Source organism: Crocuta crocuta, unplaced genomic scaffold (genome assembly GCF_008692635.1).
Source record: "Crocuta crocuta isolate KB4526 unplaced genomic scaffold, BGI_CrCroc_1.0 scaffold64, whole genome shotgun sequence".
NCBI classification, from domain to species: domain Eukaryota; kingdom Metazoa; phylum Chordata; class Mammalia; order Carnivora; family Hyaenidae; genus Crocuta; species Crocuta crocuta.
In genome coordinates this window covers 13,303,761-13,329,541 of record NW_027530640.1, presented here as the reverse complement: position 1 = coordinate 13,329,541, position 25,781 = coordinate 13,303,761, and the positions used below count along the sequence as shown (strand labels likewise).

The following is a 25,781-nucleotide window of genomic DNA, read 5'->3' as shown; positions in this document are numbered from 1 at the left end:
GAGAGAGCAAGCAAAGGAAGGGCAGAGAGAGGGAGCAAGAATCCTAAGCATGCTCTGCACTGTCAGTACACAGTGCAACACAGGGCTCAAACTTAGGAACTGTGAGATCATGACCTGAGTCGGAATCAAGAGTTGGACACTTAACTGACTGACCCACCCAGGCTCCCCAAGACAGTTATTTTTTAAAGATTTTATTTTTAAGTAATCTCTACACCCAGCTAGGGCCTGAACCCACAACCCCTAGATGGATAGTCACATGTTTTACTGACTGAGCCAGTCAGGCTCCCCAGAAAATTATTTTTGAGTGAGATTATGGAGTGGAAATAAAATTAACTGAAATTAGTAATCCAAGTCAGTCTTTTCTACATGTCTACAGGCAAATAAGTGCTAAGAAATTTAACTATTGGAAGGCTCTATTAAAAATACACATTGCAACAAAGATATGAAAAAACTATAATAGATTTGATGAACTTTAAGCAGTAAGGACTGTCAGTACATTTATGAAGAAAAAAGCCTGAAAAAAATAGTATCACACACCAACTAAGAAAGGGCAATACTCTTACTAGGGGTGGTGACATCCAAGAATGAGCTCTCCTTACCAGTATTTTCTGATCATACAAAATTGCCAACAGTACAGATTGAGAAATACTGTGTAACTGCCAAGACTACTAAGCAATTAAGGAATCAATCTCTGCCCATCCAAGACACCTCTTCTATCACTACCATCACTGGGAAAATGAAAAACAATAAAAAATAATTATGCACAATTGAGAATAAAAGCACGTTTGCAGAACTCACGTGAGAGGCAAATTGGAGGTCTTCACTGCGGGCACCTACATCCATACAAGGATCTTCATAAAGAAGATCTCGAGGTGGAGTCATTTCTGGTTTCAGGTTGGANGACTTGGGCGATGGACGCTCCAGGAGGGTTGTTCTCCATCACGCGGACCAGGTAGGAGGCCTGGTGGAAAACCGGCGCATTGTCGTTGACATCGCTGATGCGCAGGTTGACCCCTGTACTGGAGGATAGGGACGGCTTGCCTTCGTCAGTGGCTGTGATGATGATATTGTACTCTGCCATCTGTTCTCTATCTAGGGCATTGTCAATCACCAGCTTGTAATAATTCTTGGACGTAGGTTCTAATTTGAAGGGAACTTCTTCCTGAATATAGCACTTCACCAGTCCATTTTGCCCAGAATCTCGGTCTCTCACTTTAAAGAGGGCTATTATGGTTCCAATGTCTGAGTCCTCAGGGATCTGGTTAGAAAAGGACATCAATGTGACCTCTGGGGCATTGTCATTCTCATCAACAATTTCAATCTGAACATTACAGTGAGCCGTGTGTACTCCTCCATCCTTGGCTTCTACACTCAACATATATCTACTTGCCTCTTCAAAGTCCAATGTACCATTAGTTGTAATGTCACCAGTATTTGGATTGAGATTGAAGAGAAGGCTGGTACTTGTTGGGGCATTGAGGAAGGCATAGGTGATCTCTGCATTAACTCCCTGGTCCTGATCTGTGGCCATCACTTGCAACACAGAGGTCCCCCAGGGTACGTTTTCTTGGATGCTAACTCTGTATGTGTCCTGGCTGAACAATGGGGCATTATCATTGGCATCGGTGACCCGAATCTGGATCTGGGTGGTTCCACTTAATGGAGGGTCTCCACCATCTACGGCAGTCAGGATTAACTGGTAGGAGCTCTGCTGTTCTCTGTCCAGAGGTTTTTCCAGCAGTAATTCTGGGTATTTACTTCCATCGGGACTTCCCTTTGTTGTCACAGAGAAATGTTCATTGGGGTTGATAGTGTATATCTTCAGGGAGTTACTTTCTACATCTGCATCTTGTGCAGAATCCAGAGGGAATTTTACACCTGGTAAGGCTGACTCGCAGATCTCCAAGTCAAAGCCTTTTGCAGTGAAATGTGGTGCATTGTCGTTAATATCTTGGATTGTAACAATCACGTGGAAAACATTCATTGGATTTTCAGCGACCATTTCAAATTCTAGTGCACACTCCGATTTCCTCCCACAAATTTCTTCTCGATCTATCCTACCATTGACTAACAAATCCCCACTCTCTGCAATCACAGTGAAGAAATTCTCTGCACTAACCCGCAGTTTTCGAGCTGACAACTCCTGGACACTGAGCTTCAGGTCCTTGGCGAGGTTCCCCACCCTCAAGCCTTTGGCCAGCTCTTCCGGAATCGTATACTGGATGTGCTGGGAGATAGTCCCCCACAACAAAGACAGCAGTAAGAGAAACAGTACCTGAATTTTCATCAGTTCGGTTTTTCTGGAGCTTCTTTGCATTTTTCGAACTCTCTGGGAAGCTTCTTTTCAGGGATGTCTCTGGGATGTTTAAAAAAAATCAGTGACAGTACCTAGACTTGCGTGATTTGAGGGTAGGGCTTGCTTGTCAGGAACTAGTGGGTTCACTGGCGCTGCCTCTGCGTTCTGATGTAGGCAAGACAAAGCAGGAAAGCACTGTCCAACTCTCACGCAGAACGCAGAACGGAGAACCCCTTTCTTCCCTTTGGTCAACAGCGGCACTCGGAGGTTGTCTGAGAGAACTGCATGTTGCCAAGCCATTTACTCTCAAAGAAAGGGTAAGCTCTTGAATCTATGGATGTTGTCTTTTTATTTGGTGTAAAAAAACAAATGCTTATTTTTCTTTTTAAAAAATTTTTTAATGTTAAATTTATTTTTGAGAGAGAGAGAGACAGCGTGAGCAGGGGAGGGTCAGAGAGAGAGGGAGACACAGAATCCGAAGACAGGCTCCAGGCTCTGAGGTAGCTGTCAGCACAGAGCCCGACGCGGGGCTTGAACCTACGAACCGTCAGATCATGACCTGAGCCGAAGCCGGATGCTCAACCGACTGTGCCACCCAGGCGCCCCTTATTTTTCTCCTCTAAACTGGATATTTTCTATTCTTATCACTTTTATCATTAAGTGTTGCCATCACTTTACATTGTTTTTATATTAAAGAATTTCACATGGCATGCAACCATTTTTTTTCAGTTTTGGGGGCAAAAATATCTTTAATGATTCGACTGTATTTATAAACACTGCAATGACTAGTATGGGTGTAACCAAATAAATTACTGGCTTTTTATCCACATTTTAGTGAACTATAATCCTTACATTTTTGTAAAATCCATAACCTTACTTATTTTGACTCTCTCCATTAATACTTTATCAATTCAGTAATACTTTTCAAAGATAGTCTTTGCAAAAAGAGAAAGTCAAGACCCCAGACTTATTTTAATATATTGTTCACTTTTTTAAACATAGGTAATCTTCCCAATAAGTATAGCACAGCCTGACATTTTGTTGAAGTGATCAATTTAGAACAAATGCTTTTATACACCTGAATCTTGAGAAAGCCTTATTTATTTTTATGCAATCAGTGCTTTTCTTTTTTAATTTTCTTTAATGTTTTATTTATTTTTGAGAAAGAGAGAGAGACAGCGTGAGCAGCGGAGGGTCAGAGAGAGAGGGAGACACAGAATTCGAAACAGGCTCCAGGCTCTGAGCTGGAGGCACAGACCCCGACGCAGGGCCTGAACCCACTAACCGCGAGATCATGATCTGAGCCAAAGTCAGACGCCCAACTGAATGAGCCACTCAGGTGCCCCAATCAGTGCTTTTTTATAAATATATATGCAATACTCCATAATGCGAATACTCAGCTCCAGCTGTTTTATACCATTAATAAGTATAATGAATTTGACTTGATCACTAGTAAATCTTGGATAGCATTGAGAGTCCTTAGACACTTCATTTTGGAACTTACCCTGTGATCCTTGAACTCATCTTTCATCTTGGGTAACTAAAATAAATAGCTTTATTTCAAATGCACTAACAAATTAGATACCAATGTAATGGTTTCTTCTGCTGCTCTGCACCCACCATATTCATATCACACGCTAGTCAGAACAGACTATTATCTATTTTCCCAAGATGTTATTTTCATTGTTTTCTCTACCTCGTGATTTTGTATTTTCTGTTCCTTTTGCTATAAATTCTCCCCCTTTCTGTTGTAATAAAATTTTGCCCATCCTTTTTAAAAAAATATTTATTATTTTTGGGAAAGAGAGAGACAGAGAGCAAGCAGTGGGGGGCAGAGACAGAGGGAGACACAGAATCAGAAGCAGGCTCCAGGCTCTGAGCTGTCAGCATAGAACCCGATGTGGGGCTCCAACTCAGGGATTGCAAGATCATGACCTGAGCTGAAGTCAGCCGCTTAACTGACTGAGCCACCCAGATGCCCCTTGCCCATCCTTTTAAAAGTCCTTTTTGAGGGGCGCCTGGGTGGCTTAGTCGGTTAGGCGTCCGACTTTCGCTTAGGTCATGATCTCGCGGTTCGTGGGTTCGAGCCCCGCGTCGGGCTCTGTGCTGACTGCCAGCTCAGAGCCTGGAGCCTGTTTCAGTCTGTGACTCCCTCTCTCTCTGACCCTCCCCTGCTCACGCTGTCTCTCTCTCTCTCTCTCCTAGAAATAAATAAAAAAAAACATTTAAAAAAAATAAAAAAATAGAAGTCCTTTTTGGTGAAAATGAAATGTCTGAGACTTTTCATTATTCATCCATTCCAACAGATGGAAATTGTACTGCCTTTGTACTATCTGTACACTTTCACAACATTTATGTAGGCTTTGTTTTATATGTTAGATGTTAGCAAATTCTCTTTGAGAATCTAAAGTTCCCCTAGCACTACACATTTAATAATTTTTCTATTTATGAGGAAAGTGATACTAGTATTATAAAGATTTTTCCTTAAAGAAGGTATTTTAAAGATTATGTGCCTTTTCCCCTGTACTGTATCAAATGTTTGAGTGAAGATATAACTTTTTCTGCTCTCAAGTTATTTTGCTCAGGCCCCATGTCTCACTCTTGACTATATCTCTTTCTAATATATTGAGGGAGATAGCTGTCCCTTTATTTGAATTCTAATGAAATCTATTTGGTCTCATTTTGTTTGACTCCCTGACGTGATTTCATGGGTGAAAATAATTTCATAAATTTCAAAACAGGCCAACAATTTCTGGCTCAAGAGAGTTGTAGGACTCCTGTTCCATTGTTGGAGTGGCTGGTCTGGAAATCTCCTGTTGACGTTGGGACATATCTCCTTGCATTTTTTAAAACCCTTCTCAAAGGACAAGTAATGCCACTCCAGACTCATAACAATTTAGGCAGCTGACCTTCCCACTTTCAAGCAAAAGGCTGAAATCAGTATGAATGCACACATACACCCACACATACTTTAGGTATACATAGTAAGGACTATAGGCCAGGTAAAACCTTTGACCAATCTGTACATTTTTTTTTACCCAATAATTTTTATGTCATTGAAATGAAAAGTGTGGCCTGCCTTGGAAGGAGCTAAGCATCATTTTATTGGAGCCTAAAATACCTAGTATTTATATATTTTTTTTATTTCTATCAGTCAGGATAAGCTAAGTAGGCTGAAGTGAGAAACTTCAAATCACAGTAAGTTAAGATGAAGAAGGTCTATTTAGCACAGATATATACATCAATGTAGGGCTCTCTCTTAGTGTAGTTATTCAAGCATAAAGGTAGAAGGAAGAGTCACAATTTCAAAAAATAACTTAGAGATCTGGAAATTCTTGCAGTGCCAACAAGAACTTCCCCCAGGGAGAAGTACATATTACCTCCATTTATAATATACTGGCCAGAACTAGTTACCTACACCGACTCAGTCATAACCAGGCCAGGGAGAGCCCTTTTACCATAGGCCCAAAAGAAGAGAGGAAAAAATTATTTAAACATCAGAACTAATGGCTACCATGTTGTTTTAGTTTCAAATAAATGTATATTAAATCTTTATAATAACCACAGTGGCATAACTGTTCTTTATAATATTCCAATAAAGAAATATACTTACCTGAAGTAGGTTGGGGTCTCCTTTCGTTTCCAGTAAATCATGAGATACCAGGAAAGATTCACTTTTCCCACAGCTCTCCTGGCTAATGAGCGTGTCCGCATAGTTGGGCTGGGGGAAGATCACGTGACTCTCCCGGGAGTCCGCCCTGAGCGAGACCTCGTGCGAATACGTCTGCAGAAAAGCGCGCACCCCGTCCACGCCCACAAAGCGCGAGGCCGGCACGCCCGCCAATCCAGCCCCCGCAGCCTGGAGCAGGCGCGACGAGTGCCAACGCCTTAGCCTGAGTCCCAGCAGCACGATCACAAAAGCGAGGAAGACACAGGAGACTGCGGCCACCGCCACCACCAGGTACAGCGTGAGGTCAGCATCCTCTGGGTCGGTCGGCGTCCTGATGCTGCCCAGATCGGCCAGGACGTCTGGGATGTTGTCGGCAACGGCCACAGTGAGCGTGACGGTGGCTGAGAGAGGGGGCTGGCCGTGGTCTTGCACAGCCACCACCAGGCTCTGCTTGAGCGCATCTCTGTCCTGCAGGGCCCGCGCGGTGCGCACCTCGCCCGTGTGCAGCCCCACCGCGAAGAGCCCTGGCTCGCTGGCCTTGAGCAGGCGGTAGGACAGCCAGGCGTTCTGGCCAGAGTCTCTGTCCACCGCCACCACCTTGGTCACCAGGTAGCCGGGCTCTGCGGATCGGGGCGCCAGCTCCACGCCTGTGGAACCGTCGGTGGGGAGGGCAGGGTACAGGATTTCAGGGGCATTGTCGTTCTGGTCCAGCACGAATATGCTCAGCGACACATTGCTGCTGAGGGGTGGGTTCCCACTGTCACTGGCTGTCACCAATAGCTTCAGGTCTCTAACCTGCTCATAGTCAAAGGAACGGAGAGCATACAGGACACCGGTGTCAGAATTGATGGAGATATAGGTGGAGAGAGGCGCCCCCTGGATGGTATCCTCAGTCACTGCATAAGTGATGTGGGCGTTTTGGATGCTGTCGGGATCCTGGGCGGTCACACAGAAGATGGAAGCTCCCCTGGGGTTGTTTTCGGGAATGTATGCTGAATAGGAGGCCTGACTGAAGGCAGGTGGGTTGTCATTGATGTCTGCAACATGCAGAGTGATGTGAATGTTCGTGGACAGTGGGGGACTTCCTCCATCTGTGGCTCTGAGAGTGATGTTATATTCAGACACCTGTTCGCGGTCCAGAGATCTGGCTGTCACTAAGCGGTAATATTGGTCTATTGATTTTTCTAAATTAAATGGCACATTTCCCAGGACAAAAACTGTGACTTGCCCATTTTGCCCAGAATCCCGGTCATGCACATTGATAAGGGCAATTTCTCTTCCCGCAGTAGCCTCTTCCAGGACTGATCCAGTAAGAGAAGTGATTGTTACTTCTGGGGCATTGTCATTCACATCCAGAACTGTGACTAAAATCTTAGCTCTTGAAAGCAGACCAGGTCCATCTTGTGCTTCAATTTTAATTTCATAGAACACAGCATCCTCGTAATCTAGACTTTTTAATATTGATATATCTCCAGTCACTGAGTTGAGATAAAAAATCTCAGCGACTTTCCCAGGCATTTTATCTAGAATATAGGACACTTGAGCATTGAATCCTTCATCAGGGTCAGTAGCATTCACTGTGAGCAGCGTGGTACCCACTGGCAAGTTCTCTTGAACACTTAATTGATACTCAGATTGAGTAAATACTGGTGGGTTGTCATTTGCATCCAAAACTATCACTTGGATGTACAAGTTGCCAGAGCGGACAGGGTTGCCACCATCAGAAGCAATAAGAACAAGCTGATGAACTTCCTTTTGCTCACGGTCCAGAGCCCTCTCCAACACCAGCTCTGGGTACTTGGTCCCATCAGAGACATGCTTCACAGTCAGAGAAAAGTAGTTATTGGGGCTGAGATAGTAGTTCTTAAGAGAATTCATGCCCACATCTGGGTCAAATGCAGTCTTAAGTGGAAACTGAGTTCCAGGAACTGTTAGTTCACCAATTTTTAATTCCAATTCCTCTGTTAGAAAATCAGGAGCATTATCATTAATGTCTTTAATTTCTATTTCTACTTCAAAAATTTTCAATTTGTCTTCTACTAGGATGTTAAATTTTACTAGACACATAGTGCTCTGAGCGCAGAGCTCCTCCCGATCTATCCTGCTTGCAGTGACCAAGCTGCCGCTTCGCAGGTTCAGAGCAAAGAGCTGAGTCCTACCTCTGGAGACGATGCGGACTCCATGCTCTGCCAGCTCCCAGGGCTCCAGTCCCAGGTTCTTGGAGATGTTGCCCACAAAGGATCCTTTGTCCAGCTCCTCTTGCACTGAGTAGTGGATCTGCCCGGATCCAGTCTTGCTTAGCATCCACAGAAGTACAAATAGCAGGGACAATCCTCTGCAATGTCTGACTCTCAGATATTTGGTCATTTCCTCTTTGGTGAATTATTTTCTGTGAATGTGGCTCCAACTGCCCACAATGGACTCAAATCTTATTTTTTCTCAAGGAACTAAGCCTTTTATGGTCCTAATTTATGGGTCACAGAGCTGGTTGAGTGACAGGATGAGCTTTGTAGCAGCTCGGATCTTCTCGAGTCTGACTGACTGGTTCTTTGCTTTTTAGGAACAAGGAAATGGTGGACTAGCTCTCCAGCTCCGTTTTCCTCCTCGAGTGGTCAGCAGCGACACTCAGAGGCCTAATGGTTTACTGCACCCTCTCAGATAAACTTAAGTTAGTAATTTTTAAGTTTCCCAACACCTGAAATCCTCTGTATCACAAGTAACAGGATTGGTGTCTATTTCACACAGTTGAAGTATTATATATTAAAGCATGTTCCCCAGGATGTCATGCTAGAGCATTAAGACCACCAATATCGCTTCAAACATGCTGGAATTACTGTTTTGAAATGTTCAAAATTTAAAAACCACACGGAAATATCAGCCATATATTTAAAGGTTATATTTATTAAAGTTTGTCCTTGATAGCCTGACATCTTAGTTTCAATATTTGTAGTTTAAAACATTTTTTAATGTTTATTATTTTATTTTTTTTTGAGAGAGAGACAGACAGAGAGTGAGCAGGGGAGGGTCAGAGAGAGAGGGAGACACAGACTCTGAAACAGGCTCCAGGCTCTGAGCTGGCAGTCAGCACAGAGCCCGATGCGGGGCTCAAACCCACGAACCGCGAGATCATGACCCAAGCGAAAGTCGGACGCTTAACCGACTAAGCCACCCAGGCGCCCCTCAATATTTGTAGTTTAAACCATTCAATTAAACAAACATATACTTGGGTGTTAGACAGTATGTGAAAATTCAATGTTATGAACATAACCACTTCCTGCCCAAAGCTATGTAGATATACAATCAAACAAGGAATTCCAGTGCACTGAGACAACTACCATAATGGGAGAAACCAAAGGTGATGGGAGGGACTCCAACCTGGCCCTGGAAATTAGCAAAGGCTTTCCCAAGAAACAGGAGTGGATCAAGGAAAAGGCCTAGATGTGAGAGACAACAGTATGGCAACTTCTAGATGTAAGAGAGAAATCACACACCTCAGGGTACTGGAAGTAGTTCAGTTTGTCTAAATTTAGAGTGAGGGTGTTTTTTTAAACGCCACAACTGAAACTAGCAGAGATAAACCTTTGTTTTATGTTCCAGAAACCTCTCTGTTTTAGTTTTCGTCTCCAGACACAAAAATAGAAATATATTTGTCATTTCAACCATGCAGTGTTATAAACTTATCCATAAAGTATTTATTCTTGTGAAAAGATATTATATACACTAAATGGAACTCTGTCTTTAATTTTCCTCAGTTTAAACTTTATTACTTAGAAGTAAAGATGTTATGATGTATTATTCCACAGTGGGTTCTAGTTTTAGCTCATAGAGAATTATTTAATAGTTATAAACACAACTGAGTGCATTGGCTCAGATCAACTCTTTTCAAATGCCCTTAAATATAGTAAAATATCACAGCACCTTGAAAGATGATAATACCATTAAATTCAATACTCAGTATATGATTCCTTCCAAATCAAAATTTAAAGTGATCCTAGTTACATAGACTATTAGTGTATTTGTTGTTCTTCATTATTAAAAACATAACTGACATACTAAAAGCCAACATGGAAACATGAGGAAGGAAGACAGTGGCTGTGAGGGAGACTGGGGTTAGGTGAGGGACTGGAAATATTTTTAACAGCTGCTCTGAGAAGAAATCTTTGAGAAGACAGATGTATACGGAGGATATTTAAGGGCTATTATTTGATATGGCCTCTGAATCCCTTGAAGGATAGATAATATTTTTAAAGATAAAAAGTAAATATGGTTTCCAGATATGAGAAAATAAAAATATCAAAGAGAAATGTGTTTACTATTACACTGCCCATTTATTATAGAGCAAACAAGAATTCAATCACTTCATCAACCAACACAGAGCTACTTTTTTAAAACATTTATTCATTTTTGAGAGACAGAGCATGAGTGGGGGAGGGGCAGAAAGAGAGGGAGACACAGAATCTGAAGTAGGCTCCAGGCTTTGAGCTGTCAGCACAGAGCCCAGTGCAGGGCTCGAACCTACGAACCATGAGATCATGACCTGAACAGAAGACCAACACTTAACTGACTGAGCTACCCAGGCACCCCAACACAGAGCTACTTTAGATGTCAGTGGGATTTTTAACTAAGTGGAGATACCATGACATACCTTCCTAAAACACAGTGAAGTATATATATCTAAATTTCCATACTTTAAATAGGGAAGGCCATATGAATCAAATAAAATGAAGGACCTCACTGCCAAACTGAAGGAAAAATATTGCAACTGAGTGTAGGCATTAGACAACTAAAATGTTTCACTATTCACAAGTTAAATTATAAAACAAAACCTTGAATTTTAGAGCACTTGAGTAAACATAAAATTCAACCTTCCTTTTTTAAAAATAATCTTTCTTTTTTAAAATAAACTCTACCCACCATATGGAGCTCAAACTCGCCACCCCAAGATCAAGAGTCAGATGCTTCACTGACTGAGCCAGGCAGGCATTCCTCAATCCTCATATTTTTAAGAGAGGAAAAAAATTATTGGATCCAGGTAGACAAGATGATTTGCCCAGGGAGGAGAAAGAAAGTAGGAGAAACCAGATACACTAGTTCCTAATGCAATGCTCTTTGATAACCTAAATATAATATTCACCCAATAGTAACTCCTGATTTAAACTCATGGTACAATGATTCTAACCCCCACTCCCCCCGTACACAGTATAAACACACATTTCTCAGAACTACTGAGAAATAATTCACCAGGACTCATGTCCTTAAAAATGATATATTCACAAGGAAATATGTGAAACAGAAAACACGTGGTAAACAATGGAAGCGGCGAAGTAAATAAATATATCTATTTATTTTAGCAATACCTCATAAGTATACTGTGAAGGGAGTTTACCTGAGATATTTCTTCTCCTTTATCTTCAAGTAAAGACTGGGGTGCTGATAGAAAATCCTTTTTCTCACAGCTCTCCTGACTGAGAAGCGTGTCCGCATAGTTGGGCTGGGGGAAGATCACGTGACTCTCCCGGGAGTCCGCCCTGAGCGAGACCTCGTGCGAATACGTCTGCAGAAAAGCTCGCACGCCGTCCACGCCCACAAAGCGAGAGGCCGGCACGCCAGTCAACCCGACCCCCGCCGACTGGAGATGTCGGGATGAGTGCCAGCGCCTCAGCCTGAGTCCCAGCAGTACGATCACAAAGGCCAGAAAGATGCAGGAGACTGCGGCCACCGCCACCACCAGGTACAGCGTGAGGTCAGCATCCTCTGGGTCGGTCGGCGTCCTGATGCTGCCCAGATCGGCCAGGACGTCTGGGATGTTGTCGGCAACGGCCACAGTGAGCGTGACGGTGGCTGAGAGAGGGGGCTGGCCGTGGTCTTGCACAGCCACCACCAGGCTCTGCTTGAGCGCATCTCTGTCCTGCAGGGCCCGCGCGGTGCGCACCTCGCCCGTGTGCAGCCCCACCGCGAAGAGCCCTGGCTCGCTGGCCTTGAGCAGGCGGTAGGACAGCCAGGCGTTCTGGCCAGAGTCTCTGTCCACCGCCACCACCTTGGTCACCAGGTAGCCGGGCTCTGCGGATCGGGGCGCCAGCTCCACGCCTGTGGAACCGTCGGTGGGGAGGGCAGGGTACAGGATTTCAGGGGCATTGTCGTTCTGGTCCAGCACGAATATGCTCAGAGACACGTTGCTGCTGAGGGGTGGGTTCCCATTGTCCCATGCAGTCAACCACAGCTGCAAATCCTGGAACTGCTCATAGTCAAAGGAGCGCAATGCATACAGGATGCCAGTGTCAGAGTTGATGGAGATGTAAGACGACAGGGGTGCACCCTGAAGAGTGTCCTCAGTCAAAGAATAAGTTACACGGGCATTATCGTCACTGTCAGGGTCATGGGCCACTACAGAAATGATAGAAGCACCTCTGGGATTGTTTTCAGGAATGTAGGCAGAGTAGGACATGTGAGGAAAGGTGGGTGGGTTGTCATTGATGTCTGCCACCTGCAGCATAATGTAAGCATCCGTGGACAGAGATGGTTTTCCTCCATCTTTAGCAGTCACAGTGATGTTGTAAAAGGAAAACTGTTCCCTGTCAAGGGCTCTGGTTGTAACCAGTCGGTGGTAATTGTCCACTGATCTTTCTAACTTGAAAGGAAGGTTCTCTGGGAGTGAACATGTGATAAATGCATTCTGCCCAGAGTCTCTGTCATATACATTGAAAAGTGCAATTACGGTTCCTGGAGGAGAGTCTTCAGGAATTGAGCTGGTAGAAGATGTCATGTAAAATTCTGGGGCATTGTCATTCACATCCAGAACTGTCACAATAACCTTTGTTCTGGTCAGAAGGCCAGGACCATCCTGAGCTTCAATATCAATTTCATGGACTTTGGCATCCTCATAGTCTAGCCTTTTTATGATTGTTATATCTCCAGATGCCGACTCAAGCTCAAATATCTCTGAGGTTTCTCCAGGATTTTTCTCTTGAAAATATGCCACTTGGGCATTGTATCCCTCATCTGTGTCAGTGGCGGTCACTGTGAGTATCCGGGTGCCTACGGGCATATTCTCAGGAACACTTATACGGTACTCGGACTGTGTAAATACAGGGGCATTGTCGTTAGCATCCATAACAGTCACGTGGATGCGGGAAGTGCCAGATCGGACCGGGCTGCCCCCATCCAAAGCCACAAGGACTAGGTGGTGAACAGCCTTCTCTTCGCGGTCCAGGGCCAGCTCCAGCACCAGCTCAGGGTACTTGTTCCCATCCACTCCGCTTCGCACATCCAGGGAGAAGTGGTCATTTGGGTTCAGTTCGTACTTCTGAAGGGTGTTTTCTCCTACATCTGCATCATGCGCACTCTTTAGAGGAATTCGGAATCCTGGCGTATTGGTTTCACTGATTTTTAACTCCAGTTCGTCCACTCCAAAGCGAGGGGCATTATCGTTAATATCTGTTATTTCCACTTCTACTGAATAAATATTCAACTTGTCTTCCAGGAGTATGTTAAAATTCACCATGCACCGCGCACTCTGAGCACAAAGCGCCTCTCGGTCTATCCTGCCTGCGGTAATCAAACTGCCGCTTCGCGGATTCAGAGCAAAGAGCTGCGTCCTACCTCTGGAGACTATGCGGATTCCGCGTTCTGCCAGTGTCAGAGGCTCCAGCCCCAGGTCCTTGGCGATGTCGCCCACGAAGGAGCCTTTGTCAATCTCTTCTGGCACAGAATAGTGCATCTGTCCAGCTCCGGCCTCCCACAAAACCACCAAAAGAAAGCACAACCGGATAAGCCTTCCGCGTTGTGACAACTTTTGCAGAGCCGCCATTTCTTCTGCTGCAATCTTTTCTCCCAGGCAACTTCCAGCATCCAGTTTTATTCCTCTTTATTCCTCAGGGTCTGTGGGGACCAGCTTTCACAGGACCCAGGTCACTGTAGAGAGAATTTTGGGCTGCTGGGCTGGTTATTTTTTTTTTTTTTCCGCCCGGAAGCCTGGGGGCCAAATGCCCAGCCCTATTTGCTGTGGGAGCCGGAATGTTGTACTGAGGTGTTGCAGCCTTTTCACTTCTCAGGTGGTGAACAGCGACGCTCAGAGGCTTAAGTTATTTCTGCACCCTCTAAGGGAAACCCAAGTTACTTCTTGCTTGTTAGCTTTGCAACTTTGAAGTTGCTTTGAAGAATCTTACAGTTTTACCATGCCTTACAAATATCTCTTTCAAGTCAGGAGACTCTTTCTCAGGATTAATAAGAATGTGTAAACAAATGTGACCTTGATAGTAGTTGCTAGGAAAAGTATGACTAGTGAACACTCAAGGCATTAATCAGGGCTGCCACTGCCCTTGCTCCAAGTATCTTCAACTTATTTTATATCCAAAAGGAATAAGATCAAGTTTAGAACATTAGCTACTTTATCTTCTAAGGCTATACATTTTGTGTTTCTGTGCTTCATGGCTTAGAATTTAACTTCAACACCTGTATTCTAAAGATTAAGTTATCAGATAGTTAATTGGGTGACTACTGTATACCTGACACCACTGCCTGACTGATGCTGGAGAAAGAAATCATGAACCTGAAGAACACAGTCCTTGTTCTCAGGAAGCTTCCAGGACAGGAGAGGACACAGGAAAGTAAATAGAGTATTTTAATAGTATGTGCTAACTGCTACAAAGGTGGGGACCACTAGGCAATAAGAAGGGTATCCAGTCTAGATCTGGGGGTCAGCACTTTTCCAAGACATTATTGAAGATGACTACTAAAGGGCAGGAATGGGTCAAGAAGAGGTTTTCTAGAACCTCAGTACCAATGCTTGGAGGTGAGAGTCAGAATGAAATTGAAGGAGGTTTGTTCTTTGTTCTTCTTTTTCAAGATTGTTTTCATTATTTGAGGTTTCTTGATACTCTGTATGAATTTTGGAATGGATTTTTTTCTGTTTCTGCAAAAAAAAGTCATTGGGATTTTGACACGGATTGCATTGAATCTGTAGATTGCTTTTGGTGGTTCTGTAAGTTTTTGCTAGGTACTCTTTATCAAGTTAAAGGAGTTTTATTCAACTATTAGTTTGCTAAAAGATTTTAATCATTGCTGAACAGTCTCAAGAGCTTTATTATGTCTCTTTCTAAATGAATATATACGTTTTTATCCTTAATTTCTTAATATGGAGTTTTGCATTGTTAGATTTTCTCATACTAGAATATCCTTGCATTCCTGAAATAAACCCTACTAAGTCATAAGCTATAAATAAAGCTTTTAAATATATAGTAGGTGGGGTTTGATAATATCTTAATTAAGATTTTGAGTCAAATTCTTTTTAAAATATATTTGTTTATTTAAGTAATCTCTATATCCAGCGTGGGGTTCAAAATCATGATATCAAAATCAAGATGTATATGATTTTACAACTGAGCCAGTCAGGTGCCTCTAAATCAACTTTCTTAAGTGAGATTGCCCACTTCTGTATACTTCGGTCTGTTTGCCTTTGGGTTTCTTCCCTACTGAACTTTTGTCATTTTTACTTTTTTTTTTTGAGAGAGAGAGAGAAAATGAATTCCAAACAGGCTCCACACTCACTGCAGAGCCCTACACAGAGCTCCATCCCATGACTTTAGTATCATGACCCGAGCTGAAATCAAGAATTGGATGCTTAACCAACTAAGCCACCCAGGTGCCCCCAATTTTACTTTTATCCATTCCTCTGAGAATGGAAAAAATTGCAAACAATTGATATCAGCTCACCTTGTTTTATAGTAGGGCCTCCACTTTTTTTAGATTTTTTAAATCTTTTCATCAACATTGTTTTGATCCTTTCAAGTCTCATTAAGTAACTGTTCAACATCCTTCATTGCAGCTCTCTAGAGATTATCTGTTCTTTGTCTTTGAGAATACATGGTTTTACTCTGTATATTATTTCCCACTCATACTTCTTGCTTGATTTATCAAGTTGTTTTATTTTCCCCCCAGTCTCTCTTGCTTTTCTTTATCCTTTTCCAAGACTTTGTTTTTAATCAGAATATGGGATTTTCTTTTAAAATATTTAAAAAGAATTTTAGTCATGACATCTGCCTACTATATATTAGTCCCACCACTGGACTTGACAGAATTTTAATATCTCCCCACCAGTTTCAGTATGACTTTTATTATCTGTTTCTATTGCTTTTTCATGAGAATTTTTCCTTGTTTGCATATCAATAATTGATACTCTTATCTTGGTTATTTTTCCTATTATTTTTCCTATTATTAAGTGGATGCTGATATAACATGGGGTTGGGTTTTTTTCTTTTTCTGTTTTTTTTTTTTTTTTGCCTTGTTTCTTGTGTGGCTTGCTAAATTCACTTATTTTATTTTGTTTTTTTTTAAATGTTTTATTTATTTCTAGGAGAGAGAGAGAGAGAGAGACAGCGTGAGCAGGGGAGGGTCAGAGAGAGAGGGAGTCACAGACTGAAACAGGCTCCAGGCTCTGAGCTGGCAGTCAGCACAGAGCCTGACGCGGGGCTCGAACCCACGAACCGCGAGATCATGACCTAAGCGAAAGTCGGACGCTTAACTGACTAAGCCACCCAGGCGCCCCAAAATTCACTTATTTTAAATCATATGTTTTGTTTTGCTTTTAGTTNGGGCTCGAACCCACGAACCGCGAGATCATGACCTAAGCGAAAGTCGGACGCTTAACCGACTAAGCCACCCAGGCGCCCCCCCAAGTACTATTTTAGCTGTATTCCACAATTTTAAATAATGTTTAAATTTTTGTTCCTTTCTACAGTAGTTATTATTTCCATTGTGATTATTTGTAATCAAAGAGTAATTTAGGAGTACAAATTTAAATGTCCAATTTTTTTGTTTCCTTTTACTATTTTTAAATGTTTGCTTTGTAATTTTTCCATCTTTATTGAGGTATAATAAATAGAATTGTAAGATATATACACAGGCAAAATATTAAATAACAGGAGCTGAGAAAATGCAGAATGGAAATAACTTATATTATTAATAGAACATATACTCCAGACACACAATAAAAATAAAAATCAACACTCAGACATACAAAAATAAGAGAAAAATTTTAAAGCCATCAGAGAGAAAATGGAGGTACTTTAAATTGATAATTTGTTGAAAGTATCTCAGCAACAAACTCCAGAAGACAATGTGTTTCAACATTTTGGTCTGTGTGGAAGAGCATTTTATTTTATTTGAGAGAGAGAGAGAGCATGAGCAGGGGAGGGAGCAGAGAGAGAGAGGGGGACAGAGGATTCTTATTGGCTCAGTGCTGACATCAGCAAGGCCCAATGGAGGGCTCAAACTCCGGAACCATGAAATCATGACCTGAGCCGAAGTGAGACGCTAAACTGACTAAGTCACCCAGGCACCCCAGAAAGGTTTTTTTTAATTGCTCTTTTTCTTCTACTTTCTCTCCCAGTCTCCCTCTCTCATCAGTTCAGGGCTTTGTCTCTAATGGTTTTTAAATTGTTTCTATCCCAGGCCCCAGGCCATAAGTAGGTCTTTTAATGGTGTGCAGCTGTAATACTATGAATATCACAGCTCAAGTCCAAGAAATTTAGTGGTCATTTTCTGAAGCCAGTATCTGTATCTACCTCTCTCCCTTGATCTGCAGGTTGCAAAAAGTTGTGACCACAGGAATTGGTAGTTGGCATTTTAATGAAATTTCTCCTTTTTTAACTAGCTGAGGGGCTAACCTGCTTACTTTGGATTCAAGTAGCAAGTTTGGCTCAGGTCCCTTGTTTAGCCCGAACACTCTGTCCCTGCTAAAGGGCTGGAACAACCTCCTGATCTTCAATGTCTACATCTAAGCCAAGACTATAATTCCCACAGGTTTAGCCTGGCTCACCACTTTGTTTTCCATCTTTGATCCATTTATATCTTTTATTTGTGCCTTACCATGCTTTTGCTTTCTTCTTTTTATCTTTGATATATATCTTTAATTTACTGGAGCACAGTAAGTATATCAAAGCATGGACTTACTCATCTATGATACATTTCCTGTGAACAGTTAATACACACATTAAAATGGAATATATACCTAGTTTTTGTCAGTTATTTCCATTATGGGCATAATATACAAGTCAGGAGACTTAGAAACTATTTTTCAAGTTGCACAATAAAATTTCCGTTGTTCATTTTATTACCTCATTTCATAAGTTACTTAAACATCTAATGTATTCTTCAGCATACATATAATATCTAGAAATAAGAGATGACACAAAGGGCTAAGATATTGAACAAAAATTTACAACTTACATGGATTTATATAATCATTAACACAAACAAAAATATTACTTTAGACAACCTTTACCTCTTCAAATATCCCCAGATAAAACACCACCTTGACAGACAACATCTATATTAAATTTAGGAACAAATTAGTATTTGTAACTGAGAGAAATTTGAAAACACTATTAGTCACATAAATTTTGATGGATCTTTTATAGTCAAACCCTATCCTTGCTAGGCAAGAGAATGGTAAACAGAAAAGTAAAATTATTTCGCCAAAGGAAAACAGGAAAATATTATGTCATATCTTCTTATTTCTGATGCAGTGCTCTTTCCACAACCAAGACAGCACCTCACACAAAACTCTTCATCCCAATCACCTTCATTAGAGTTAATTTACAGTTTGCTTTTCAATGAAAAGGCAATCATAATTATGCCTGGATATAAACATACTGGTAATTTCCCAGAATTTGTAAACAGAAATCTACAAAGATATGTGGGAAATAGAACTGTTAGTAGCAAAAAACTGAATGGTAAGTAAACTCGGGAATTATTTTTACCTAGATAAATTTACAAAACGTTTACCTGAGAAAATGCTTCCTTTTTGTCTCCAAGTAAATCCTGAGTTATCAGCGGAGGCTCGCTTTTCCCACAGCTCTCCTGGCTGATGAGCGTGTCCGCATAGTTAGGCTGCGGGAAGATCACGTGACTCTCGCGGGAGTCCGCCCTGAGCGAGACCTCGTGGGAATACGTCTGCAGGAAAGCCCGAACCCCGTCCACGCCCACAAAGTGCGAGGCCGGTAAACCAGCGAATCCGACCCCCGCAGCCTGGAGCAGACGGGATGAGTGCCAGCGTCTCAGCCTGAGTCCCAGCAGCACGATCACAAAGGCCAGAAAGATGCAGGAGACTGTGGCCACCGCCACCACCAGGTACAGCGTGAGGCCTGAGGAGTCAGGGTCCGCTGAGGGCTCAAGACTGCCCAGGTCGGCCAGGACGTCTGGGATGTTGTCGGCAACGGCCACAGTGAGCGTGACGGTGGCTGAGAGAGGGGGCTGGCCGTGGTCTTGCACAGCCACCACCAGGCTCTGCTTGAGCGCATCTCTGTCCTGCAGGGCCCGCGCGGTGCGCACCTCGCCCGTGTGCAGCCCCACCGCGAAGAGCCCTGGCTCGCTGGCCTTGAGCAGGCGGTAGGACAGCCAGGCGTTCTGGCCAGAGTCTCTGTCCACCGCCACCACCTTGGTCACCAGGTAGCCGGGCTCTGCGGATCGGGGCGCCAGCTCCACGCCTGTGGAACCGTCGGTGGGGAGCGCTGGATACAGGATTTCAGGGGCATTGTCGTTCTGGTCCAGCACATACAGGCTCAGCGACACATTGCTGCTGAGTGGGGGGTCCCCACTGTCACACGCCATCACTCTCAGTTGAAGGTCGCGGAACTGTTCATAATCGAAGGACCGCAGGGCATATAAAATACCAGTGTCTGAGTTGATGGAAATGTAGGAGGATAGAGGCGCCCCCTGGATGGTGTCCTCTGCCAAGGAGTAAGTGACTAGTGCATTCTCATTGCTGTCAGCATCCTCGGCTGTCAAGGAGAAGATGGAGGCACCTCTGGGATTGTTTTCTGTAATGAAGGTAGAGTAGGAATCCTGGGGAAAAACAGGGGGGTTGTCGTTGATATCTGTCACTTGCAGTGATATGTAGGTTTCTGTAGACAGAGATGGAATTCCTTGATCTGTTGCTGTTACTGTGATTTTGTAGATGGAGGTAAGTTCTCTGTCCAGTGTTCTTTCCGTCACTAAATGGTAATAACTATCATCTAACTTTTCTAATTTAAAGGGTAGATTTTCAGGAATGGAACATGTAGTGTCACCATTTTCTCCAGAGTCCTGGTCATGCACACTGATAAGAGCAATTATAGCTCCAGGAGGAAAGTTTTCCGGGACTGCAGTGGTGACAGATGTCATGGTTACCTCTGGGGCATTATCATTTATGTCCAGAACTTTAACTAGCACCTTGGCTCTGGCCATGAGGCCTGCACCATCCTGAGCTTGAATTTCCATTGGATAAATTTTGTATTCTTCAAAATTGAGGGATTCTTTATTTGATATTTCTCCTGTGTAAGAATCCAATTGAAATATCTGGGCTATTTTGTGGTCTGTATTGTGAAATGAGTATGTTACTTCCCCATTGGATCCTTCGTCTGGGTCAGTAGCTTTTACCGTAAGCAGCAGAGTACCCAGTGGCACATTTTCTGGGACACTCATGTGGTACTCTGCTTGAGTAAATGCTGGAGGGTTGTCATTTACATCTACCACCTGAACATGAATGCGGAGGGTTCCTGAACGGACTGGGTTGCCCCCATCAGAGGCGGTGAGAAGGAGGTGGTGTGCAGCTTCTTCTTCCCTATCCAGGGGATTCTGCAGCACCATCTCTGGGTGCCGGGATCCATCAGCTCCTTGTTGAACATCCAGGGAGAAATGAGGGTTGGAGCTTAGCTGGTAGCTCTGTAGTGAATTCATACCCACATCAAGGTCTTGCCCAAAAGGCAGAAGGATCCTGGTGCCTGGAGTAGTTATTTCATTCATTTTAAATTCTACTTCGTCTAACTGAAATTGGGGAGTGTTGTCATTAATATCAATTATTTCCACTTCAACAGGGTAAAGCTTCATTTTATCCTCTACCAAGATGTTAAAACTCACTAGACACGGCACACTCTGAGCACAGAGCTCCTCCCGGTCTATCCTGCCCGCTGTGACCAAGCTGCCGCTTCGAGGATTCAAAGCAAAAAGCTGCGTCCTACCTCTGGTGACGATGCGAACTCTGCGCTCTGTGAACTCCTGAGGTTGTAACCCCAGGTCTTTGGCGATGTTGCCCACGAAGAAAGCTTTGTCTGTCTCTTCTGGCACAGTATATTGGATCTTCCCAGCCCAAGCTTCCAACAACAGCCCCAGAAAGAGGCACAGCAGAAACAGCTCACTGCAGCTGGGCTTCTCCCGAATCACCATCGCTCTCTCCTTTCGTAGTTTTCTCCCAGTCCGGTACCAAGGATATTGTTTCTCTTTTCTTCTAAGCCCAAATTAACCTAATTTTCATAAGATTTTTCAGAGCGGAAAGTAGTCCAGAAGTAGGGTCTAGGAAGCTTCAGGGAGACTGTTTTCAATCTGGCGGTAATGGAGGTTCCAAGAAGCTATTTTTTTTTCTTCTGTGGGTGGGTGTTTGCGTGTGCGCGCGCGCAAGCAGTGCCTCTCTCTCAGACTGGTGAACAGCGGCGCCCAGAGTCCTCACCAGTTACTACACTTCTAGGTAATACTTAAACTTTCCCTTCTCTTTTAACCTGACTTATCTTTCCTTAAGTCTTAGTTTATTGTCAAGGAAATAGTTAAGCATTTTACAAAATATGTCTGAGAATGAGAAAATACTGTGTTTATTTAATTAATCACATCTAACTGTTGCTAAATTGCAATATACAGTAGAATCCCCATAATCCCAAGCTATCCGCTTTCTGTTTGTTATTCATGTAATATCACAGGGGACAAATCATACCTCCACTACTCTAATATATCTTGAACTTTTGACAGTTTCTCAAGCCACATAGAAGAGCAAATGCCCTGGGCGCGTGGGTGGCTTAGTCGGTTAGGCGTCCGACTTTCGCTTAGGTCATGGTCTCGCGGTTCGTGGGTTCGAGCCCCACGTCGGGCTCTGTGCTGACTGCCAGCTCAGAGCCTGGAGCCTGTTTCAGTCTGTGACTCCCTCTCTCTCTCTGNAAAAAAAAAAAAGAGCAAATGCCCTTTGACTGGAAGATGAAAAAAATAAAGTAAATAAACTTTTAATTTTTTTCTTTTAACGTTTCTTTATTTTTGAGAGAGAGAGAGACAGCAAGGGAGGGGCAGAGGGGGTTAGTCAGAGGATGCAAAGAAGGCTCTGCGCTGACAGCAGCTTGCACAACTGCTAGCCTGATGCGGGGTTCGAAGTCATGAACCTCCAGATCACAACCTAAGCCAAAGATGGTCGCTCAGCTGACTAAGCCACACAGGCACCCCAAGGCATAAATAAACTTTTAGAATGTAAGCTAGACTTTTAAAAATTGGTCTGTCCCATTTCCTTTCCACTGTGCTTTGAATATTGGAAACCTTGGGATTTTGAAGAACATGTTTTATTCCTAATCTTATTTTACCACTTTTATGAAGTTTCTGTATTACATAGATTTTTAAAGACTCTTAATTCACTCAAAGGTAATACATTTTGAGTAAAATAACACTGGGCTCTTAGAATTTACTGGAAAATGTAATATGAGTATCTAGACTTCAAATTTAAGAGACACAAGAAGTTGTGATACTCTTCTTTTCAAAACTGAAAAGGACATGATCACATTTTTAGACAGGCCATTTAAATAATATGCATTCTCCTAAAATCACACTTAAATTTTCCCCCAAGAGAAGCTGATTTTCTTAAATAGCAAGATTTTTAAACTCGATTGCCTTCCTTCTTTTACTCATTGCAAAATTAGTAAAAGGTTACTAACTAAAATGTCTGAGGCTCTGAGTGATTTATGTTTACCCAAAAGTTGGGGAAAACGTTCTCTGCATTCCAGAGGTTAACATTTCAGGAAAGATTTGGCCGGATACTGGCAGTCCACCCATGAACACAACTGACAAGGATCCAGAAAATAAGGAAATAAAGGAATCAAAGGCCACAAGAGTAGTTCTTAGAAACAAAATATCTGTTCCTGTGTAACCAATTCTATAGTTTCTCAGCTTCTCAAAACAAGTATATGGAGCCCAAAGGCTTAAAGATTCAGCAAACCTCCTTCAGTATTTCAAGGAAAGAACTTTTCAGCAGAAAATATAAGTTTTTAGAATATACACTAATAGATACAAACTTTTCACCAAAGGGACTGTCTGAGCTAATGAATTAAATTAAAATACATACAAAAACTAGAAAGTGCACTTGCAGAGTTTCTTCTCCAACAACAACAACAAAAAACCAAGCAGGGTTGATGTATAACAAGATATTACCCAAAAAAGTGTTAAAACTTGCAGGTAGACATTTGAATCCAATGTAATATTTAAGGTTGCACTGCAGGCACCACCCATCCAGTTAAAAGATGGGTCTTGAGTTACTTTAAGAAATTAAGATTTTGTAATATCTGAAGCCACACAAAGATTGTAGAGATAGGGAAAATCTCACTTTCTGAAGTAGAAGCAACTCCAAATCTAGGCTTGGACCAGAGACCAGACTGAAAGGAGGGCTGGAGGAGCCCCACAGAAGCAGGGTGAAGGCCAGAGTCACTGTGAGGAGAAGAGCACAGGTATCAAGGACAAGGTCACACAGGCAAGTAAAATTGTAGCTCTGCCTGCCTGGCACCAGGTTCTAGGCCATTGCTGAGTTCTGGCAGCAACTCCTGTAAAGACCAGGTACAGCACAATGACTGTTGGTACTGTGTGCAGTGACCAGCAACCCCTGTAGAGCAGCATCTCTGTTGCCAACAGTGCCATGGTGCTAATCTCACTCACGTGCCCCAAGGGCATATTGAAGAGTCATATTAGCTGGTCTGAAGCATGTGATAGGACAGTCAGGCAAAGCTCTCCATTTGGTCACCTTAGTGACCAGGTAGCCAGCTGCACTGTGCATGGTGCCACATTAAAGAGGTCATGACTTCTGGCTACAGCTCCTGCCACAGCATTGCCTGTGTATTTTTGTTGCGGTAGTCCACCATCACAAGGAGTCTGCAGTGAACATCATGCACTTAGTGACATCATGCATGAACTTACTGACATACTGGATGACCGTGCACACAGTGCCAGGTTGTTGGTCAGGACGAAATAGTTACATAGGGCCCCACATCTGGGTAAGAAGCACTAAAGTGTGCAATGGAGGCTTATAGAAAGTGTTCCCATTCCTCTGGACCACAGAAAGAGGCCTGCTGGAAAACAGCATCTTTTGTTGGTGGTACTGATGCAGGGTGATGCTTATGCTGGAGGAGAGGGACAGCTTGTCCTTGGTGGGTCTGGTAGTGACACTGTATTTCACAGTCTGCTGCCAGTTTAGAATTACATCTGCCTATAGGTTACACAGAATTACACTGTAACTCTTAGAGGTGAATTGTTTGACTGTATGTTATTATTTTCTAGATCTTTCACCTCTCCATTGTTTTAGCTTGGACAATCACAGTTCTAGCCTTTAATAGGACTAGATACCCAGCTGAAAATCACCTGCACAGCACTGTAGTTCTCAACTTCCATTTCAATCAGGATCCTGAAATGGGCCCTGAAACTGCCTCCAATCTTCTCTTCTACTCCATGATGCATCTCTTGTACTCCAAAATCAAAGATGTCATTTTTGGATGGTAGATATGCTGTATGCTGTGTGAGACTGTGTAGTAAGTATAGCGGATCTTGACCTTAACAGTGTCATCCATGTCAGTGGGGACCCCCCGAAGAATGCTAAACATCTCGTAGAGGGGAGGCACTCCTGCAGGCAGACTCTGCTATACTTCTTGTGGTTCAGTATGGAAGGACTGGCATTAGCATCCAACTCCCTCATCTTGCCATGAGCTGTTCCTACCCCTGCTCACCACTAAGTGGTGGCAGCTCTGCTCCTCTGGTCTATTCTTGCCTTAGTCATCTCTTTTACTTGTGGGGACTGGGGAAATGGCTGTTAAAATTCATGTGAAAAAGTCATAAAAAACTACTTGCAGGATCCGAACATATCAGGGTTAAGAATGAGCTATGCTCCTTTTAAGATGTTTTCCATAATTTTCTAAACAAAAATTAAAAGCCATAAATTATTTATATCCAGGATGAATAAATTCATATGAAAGCATTCAATAGATTTCCAGTGAGGGTTTCAGATTCAAGGGGCTAAAGACTTTCTTTAGCATTATCTGCTAGATCTAGCATGTCATTCTCCAGTTCTTCCCTGTTCCCTTCTCTGGCAGTAAAGAGGCTTCCCAGCACTTACCCGTAGTTCTGGTCCCATCTTTGCCCAGATTCCTCACTTTTAAACCACTGGCCTTTTCTTCTAGAATCTCGCAGCACATCTGATGTATACTTCAATAGGCTGAACAAAGACATCAGTAAGGGAAACTGCTTACTTTGCACGGTGTGCCTTTCCTGTGCGGGACTTCTTATCTCTTCTCAATGCTGCTTCTCCGATCTTAATACAACTTGCCATGGTTGCTCCCGGGTTACAAAGGTAAGTTGGAAAGAAAAGGCAGCGCCTCACTCTTGGTCATTAAACATCCTGATGTTCCTGATGCAGATATTTAGAAATGATGGTGGAAGAGAAGGCATATGGAGTCCACTCCAGATATATCTCACAAGTGTCAGCAGCGATCGCTGGGTCAGAGTGCCAATGTATTGCTTTGTTTCACTCTAGCCATGGACTGGCAGACAGCGGCACCCAGAGGCCTGGTATAATATCTACCTCATGTTATTTCTCAAAGTCAGGCAACTGTATTTGCTTTATTTCCAGGACTTATTTTAGGCAGAGGCTGCAAGTCATTATTTCTTTTTGACAAAGCATAAGAAAATAGCCTTTTTGCAAAATTTAAACCAAGTGCTTTAATTTATTAAAATTCAAATCGACTTAAAAGAATTCCTACAGAATTTTCCCTCTTG

At 42.9% G+C, this 25,781-nt stretch overlaps 1 protein-coding gene and 1 pseudogene across 4 annotated transcripts in view; both read right to left on the bottom strand.

Annotated features, from left to right (window-relative positions):
- LOC144235274 (protocadherin gamma-C4) overlaps nucleotides 1–25,781 on the bottom strand; it is a 176,380-nt gene that overhangs the window by 144,349 nt on the left and 6,250 nt on the right. Inside the window, exon 1 of one of the 4 annotated variants that reach the window (XM_077768805.1) lies at nucleotides 18,750–21,171. The exons of 1 other annotated variant lie outside the window; for it this stretch is intronic. In XM_077768805.1, coding sequence (XP_077624931.1) covers nucleotides 18,750–21,167 — 2,418 coding nt within the window. In that variant the 5' untranslated portion in view covers nucleotides 21,168–21,171. Of the gene's footprint in view, nucleotides 1–5,909; nucleotides 8,349–11,352; nucleotides 14,002–18,749; nucleotides 21,172–25,781 lie in introns of those variants that run through there. 2 more of the 4 variants (XM_077768803.1, XM_077768808.1) reach the window with 2 other exon arrangements.
- LOC144235296 (protocadherin gamma-B1 pseudogene) lies at nucleotides 854–2,287 on the bottom strand (annotated as a pseudogene).